The 6000-nt window shown below is 53.9% G+C and overlaps 1 protein-coding gene across 4 annotated transcripts in view; it reads right to left on the bottom strand.

Moving 5' to 3' along the window:
- Bcl11b (BCL11 transcription factor B) overlaps nt 1-5005 on the bottom strand; it is a 91815-nt gene extending 86810 nt beyond the window's left edge. For 2 of the 4 annotated variants that reach the window (XM_006971700.4, XM_006971697.4), the window contains exon 1: nt 4015-5004. In XM_006971700.4, coding sequence (XP_006971762.1) covers nt 4015-4072 — 58 coding nt within the window. In that variant the 5' untranslated portion in view covers nt 4073-5004. Of the gene's footprint in view, nt 1-4014 lie in introns of all 4 variants that reach the window. The other 2 variants (XM_006971698.4, XM_006971699.4) reach the window with 2 other exon arrangements.
- Between the last annotated feature and the right edge of the window lie 995 nt (nt 5006-6000).

A 6000-nucleotide genomic window follows, 5' to 3' on the forward strand; every position in this document is an offset into this window, starting at 1 on the left:
ATCACAACAAGCAACAAAGAATGCAGGGCAGTGGAGATAGGAGGTGGAAAATGGATACATAAAAGGGGGGAGGAGCAGGCAGGAGTGAGAGTCTGATTAGGCGCTGAAAACCTGCTCGCTGCTGTAGTCTAGTCTGTAACTAGACTGTTTTACACTCATCCATTTCACCTGAGACATACATAGCTCTAATTATGGTCAAATACACCGAAGGTTGACCTTTCCTCTGGCCAAAGAAGACCCGCTGGGTCCTTCAGTGGTAAGCTGAGAAGTGCATCTAGCCATCTAATCCTGACCCTCCCAAGTCTCTAAGGCCGGGTCCCCAGGAGCAACGGTATTCACCCCAAGACTGAAGAGCCGACTTGTTTTTTCTGTTATGAAGTATCCTGAAGACCAGACAAAATTTGCCGAAGCCCAGGCTCACGTGGATAGCAACCTTCCCCCCTCCAGACAATAAACATGCATATAGACAAAAAAATCTTCAAATAAGAGGGGGCTGGAATGCCCTTTAACAATATTGGGGTGGTTAAAATACGCTCATGGCTGTTTTCTCTCCGGCGTGAATTACAAATGAATAAAACCAACCTGGCATAACACCTTTGACGAACACATTTTTATTCTCCCATGGAATCCAAGCTGCTGACATATCACACTTCTAATGACATGGGGTTCCCTTCTGTGCAAAAGGGGGACAAACATCATTGCCCCTACCCGACTGCCAAAAGAGAGAAAAATAACAGAGGGCCCAGATCCTGTGAAATTTACGGGAGACACAGTTCAGTGAGATAAGTGGGCCATTATAGACACACTGTAGCCTAGGCTTCAGATCACTGTGAGCATGGCCACCTTTAAAACAGACAACAATCACAAAACCCAACTTGAAGCGGCTAGTATGGCATTAATACAGCTAGCCTAACTTCTGCAGCTCATTTTGGGTCCCCGGTTGTTATGCGAAATCATGAGTGCATACAAAAAAAAAAATTACTAGTCTTCCTAGGAAACCTGTTGGTGGGTTATTGAAAAGTTGGCTTAATTTGGGCTGGATAATTGACCACTCCATTTTACCTCCTTTATTTCTTCAGAAAGCCTTGAGCTTTTCCATCGACTGTAAAGTACATTTCCTTCTGCCTGACCCTGCCTGGCATGGCCTTTCCCTCTGCCTGGCCAGCGGCCGCCTCTCTTACCTCCCTTCTACCATTGTCCCCATGTTTTGTGTTTGTTTTTATTAATGGCTGTGTCTGTCCTCCTGTTTGAAAAGCCGCATCCATCTGGGTCAAACATTTTGAAACAAGCCAGAAGCCCAGGTTTTCCTCTCCAGCTGTCTCCCACTCTCTCAGCTCCCTTACTCATCCTCTTACCCGCCCTGGCTGTAAAATGTAACTAACTCATCCCGGAGTCCTTCTCCTACCCCTATCCCCAACACACCAAGACCATGGATGCTATTTTTGTGCTGTTCTGGTTTCCTAGGCCATCAGTGATTCTAAGTTGCATCATCCCCAAAGAACCTGAAGCTGTTGCCCCACAGGCCCAAGACTGCCACATTGTAGATGGTTTCCTTCACATCTGAAATCTCACATGTGGGCGCCTGTAGGGGCCTGGGACAACACCTGCTTTGCTGGCCCTTGCAATCAGGGATCCGGCATCCCAGGTTTTGTGGCTGGTCACTTTCCCCAGGCCACTGTGCATCTCCTGCATCCCTGTCTTGCCACCTCCGGGGTGACACAGCACAGACAGAAAGGCCAGCTGCTTCGGGAAAAGCAGCATTTCCTGAGCACTGGTTGGACCACTCTCCTTGCTTAAACCCCTTACACAATACCCAGGCTCCCAGGGCCCCCGGAAGGCAGGTAGAATCGCTTAGCAGCCTGGTCTCTTGGCCCTCTTTTCTTCCCAATACTCTTTGCCTTCTCTGCCTCTGCTGCAGCGTCAGCTGGCTTTTCCCAGCTGCTCTGAGCAAGGGCGAGACAGTGAACCAATGCAGAATGGAAGGATGTCACACCAAGCACCCCTCACCCCCAGGCCCAGCTGCCACCCGGCCCTCTGGTCAGAGCTTGCTCAGGATGTCCCAGGGATGTCCAGCGAGGGACAGCAAACCTACTTGCCTTTTCCCGAATACTCAACTGCAAATGCTCCTGTGCCGGGACTACCAGTCTCTCTCCCTTCCAATCGACTCTTCCCCTCCTCAAAAACAATCCTTACAATTATACAGGGGCTCCCAGGGGCAAACTGCCTCCCGGACAAATTAGGCTCTGGAAGTACGGATGTTTTAACAACTACCTCACCTAAAGGAGGGACGGGGCTGTAAAATAACCCGTGGCTGCGGCTTACTAAAGGAGGGAAATAAATGTCAAGTGGTCAAACGCATCTTGATGAGACCAGGCTCAAATCTGATTGCAAAACATTTTGTTTTAAATACAACCATCAAGTCTCCTTTGACATTACAACATTGAAAAATATCAAAGAGACTCCTTTTCCCTCCTCCCCTAAAAGGCACCCCTCTCCCAAGAACCTCACTTTAATATATATCTCCCCCCTCAAAATAATAATAATAATAAACGCACAAATTCTTACTAACGTGTCTGCGGTAACAAAGGAGAGATGGGAAGAGCAATAGCTTCGAGCAGATGGCTCCTGTGCTGGGTTGGAGGGGAGGGGAGAGCCCCTTTATATATTTATTTATTTATTTAAATTCTTTAAAATATAACATAAATATTCGGCTCTCGACCGCAGGCCAGCCAGTCCTAGGCGGCGGCCGTGGCTCACAGCCTTCTACAGCTCCAGCGCGGGGAGCCGGGCCCCGGCGCAGCGAGGTGAGCGAAGGATTGCAAGATTACAACCTGCCTGAGGTCTCGATGGCACCCAGAGGAAATTTTATTTCTATTGCAATAAAATATAATAATAAATAAAAAGCAACCGCGACCAAAAGAACGCGGGGAGAGGCTCGAGCAGGCTGCGGCTGAGGCCGGCCCGGAGCTCTGCAAGCCGACCTCGCTGATGCCAGCGCGGGGACCCGGCGGGCTCCCGGAGAACTGCGTACCTGCGCGGCTCGCGCTGGCGTTTTTTCTTTTCTAAATGAACCCAGCTGGGGCGTTGGAAGCTGCTGCGTGTCTGCCCTGCTGCCTGACTTCGCGAGCCCAGCCACTGGCTTGAAATCCCGTGGATTTGCACCGCGACCTGCCTTGTTTATTTAGATGGGGAAGATGAAAGATATTGAGATAGAGAGATGGATAAGAGGTTGATAGGTATTTTTCTCCCCTTCCTTTTTTTTTCCTCTTCATTTTTACTGTTATAAGCGCATCCCTCTTTTCCCACTCCTGACAATCTTTTTTTTTTTTAACTCGTGGTGGGGATCTTTTTTTTTTCACCAACCCAAATCCTCCCCCCCACACCTTTTTTTTTTTTTTTTTTTTTTGGAGTTGGGGGGGAAGAAGACAAGACCGTCCCAGGAGACGGAGGTGGGGAAATGGGGAGGGGGTGCTCCAGCCCAGCAAACAGCTGCGCAGCTGGATTCTTTTGCAAATAGCGAGAGGAGGGGAGGGGACGGCGGCTTCGGAATCCTAGCACCAGCGCGGCCCGCGCCCTGCCTGGCGGGGCGCAGAGACCGGGCACCGGGAGCCCGCGGCCACCCCCTCGCCCTACGGGTCCCCGGGTCCGGGGCGCACTCGGGGCTCGGTCCGCCCGCTCCTCCGAGCGCGGACCCACGCGCTCGCCAACTTTTCCCGGCTCCCCCTCCCCCTCCGCTCCTCGGCCCCCTCCCCCTCCTCTCCAAACCCCGCCACCAGCGCCGCCGCCGCCACACACGCCGCTTGGAGGGCCGAGCGTCCAGCCCGGCTCGGCGCGCATAGCCGCCTGCAAACCCGCGTGCCCCCTCCTCGGCCCGGAGCCCGCAGCGGCTGCCCCCGGCTGCAGAAAAACTTTCCCAGGGCCCCGCGCCCGGCCGCTGCGTCCGGTTTGGTGTCCCCAGCCCCGGGCGACCGAAGCCCCGGCCGCCGGCCCCTCACGCGCGCCGCAAACACTTACGCGTGATGAGCTCCCTCTGGGACAAGTGCTGCGGGTTGCCCTGTTTGCGGCGGGACATTGCCCCGGCATCTATTCTGGCATCGCCCGGAGAGCTGCACAGATGCGGGCCGGGGAGGGGGTCCGAGCCGCCGCCGCCGCCGCCGCGCCTCCTCCTCTGCCCGGGTTGGTGCCTCTGCCCTTCCTCGCTTCCTCCTCCTCCTCCTCTTCTTCTTCTTCGTCTTTATTTTGCTCTTTCTTCTGGGCTGTGTTTTTGTTTTTGTTTTTGAAAAAAGAAAAAGCCAGGAAGATGGCTTGGTCTAAAATAGAAAAGGCAAAAATAAATGATAAAACTGCTGTTGCTCGCCGCGGGTTGGCTGGTTTCTTTAAAAATATATTCTTTTGGAGGAAAAATATCTCTCACACTTCTTCAAAGTGCTTGGCCTCTTAGACTTGTAAATGTCTTCTTGAAGTTACACCGGGTTTTGCACCGGCCTCTGACACTTTTCTTTCGGGGTCTGGTGGTGGAACGCGCACTTCCACCCAAAGGGAGGGGGGAGGAAAATGCAAACAAATTTCAAAAAAGAAGGAAAAAAAAAACAAGCAAAGAAAACTTGGGGACTTGTCTCGTAACCCCTCACCCCGCCCCCTCAAAAGCCCAAAAGCAATGAAAAACTGCCTTGGTTCGGCTCTTTCTGGGTTTTCTGCGCGCTGCCTGCTTTTTTCTTTCTCGGAGGCTGACCCCTCCGAGGCTCTGGGGGACTCCGGGAGCGGCTCCTTCCCGGGTCACCTGGCAGGCTGGCGCCGGCCGGAGGGGCTGCGGGTCCCCGCGCGCGCTCCCCAGCGCTGCCGGGCGCCGCGGGCCCAGGGGGAGCGGGGCTGCGGGGCGGCTCGCCCAGTGTGCCCGGGTCGGTGCGGGCGTGGACGGGAGCTATAGATTGCAACGTGAAGATGGCGGAGTCCAGGTTCTCCGGGAGCTCTCGGTCTCTCTGTGGCTGGGGCTGCCTCTGTACAATGGGATAAAATTCAAGTTCAAGTGCGGACGTGACGTTTAATCTGCTCTAGAGACAAAAAGACCCAGAGAGTCGGAGCACTGGGGGCGACTAGCGGTGGCTTTTTAACATTGTACCCTGTAAGAGAACAAGAAAGCACACACCGAGACACGCGCGCGCGCACTCACACACACTCGCCAGTGCGCACACCCGCAACCCAGGCCGGCCACACGTGCAAACTGCTGTTTTTGTGAGCTTGTCTTAGCCCTGAGCACCGGCTGCGCAAAAGCGGAGGGAGGGGAAGTAAATAAAATAAAGTCTTCCCCCCCCCCACTCTCCCTCCCTCGGGAGCAGGACCCCCTGAGAAAGGGGGGCGGGGTGCTGTTTGAATCACTGAGGTACACTGAGTCCAAAAAGTCCAAACCCACCGACTCAGGAAGTGGAGCTGGAAATGGAGGGGGGTGTGAGTGTACTGGGGAAATATATACCATTGCTTCACTTCCCTGGAAAAGTAGTTACAATAGGCTTTACTTATTGGGGGCCGGGGGGGGGGGGGCGGAGAGACGTTTTGTAGAAACTTCCAAAAAGTGTCTCCATATAAACCGTGGGGATTTGGTCCTCTTAGAGAACAAAATAAAAGATACTAAGAGGGCACAGTGGGGGGCCCATTTTGTTTGAATCCCATTCCAGAAGGGATCTTCGCCTTTTCGGGCCCCATTAACTTCTAGGGGTCAAGCATTGCCCCGCCCCCACACCCTAGTCTCCTTGGGGAGCACGCGCTAGAGGGGCAGGGGTACTCCACGTGGGAGAAGACTCCGACACACAGGTCCAGAAGTGGGCGTGGCCAGCTCTCTGCAGGAGGGTGACTCGGCGAGGCGCCCCCCCCCCCAATTCCCTCTGTAAAATCTCTGCAACCTGGAAGTCGCCCCCCTCCTCCATCGCCCGGGATTGGACTTGAAATTGCTTGTCCGACCGGGAAGGACAGAGCCGCCTTGTCAGCCGTTTGATCTCCAGCCGG

Source organism: Peromyscus maniculatus, chromosome 14 (assembly GCF_049852395.1).
Source record: "Peromyscus maniculatus bairdii isolate BWxNUB_F1_BW_parent chromosome 14, HU_Pman_BW_mat_3.1, whole genome shotgun sequence".
Taxonomy (NCBI): domain Eukaryota; kingdom Metazoa; phylum Chordata; class Mammalia; order Rodentia; family Cricetidae; genus Peromyscus; species Peromyscus maniculatus.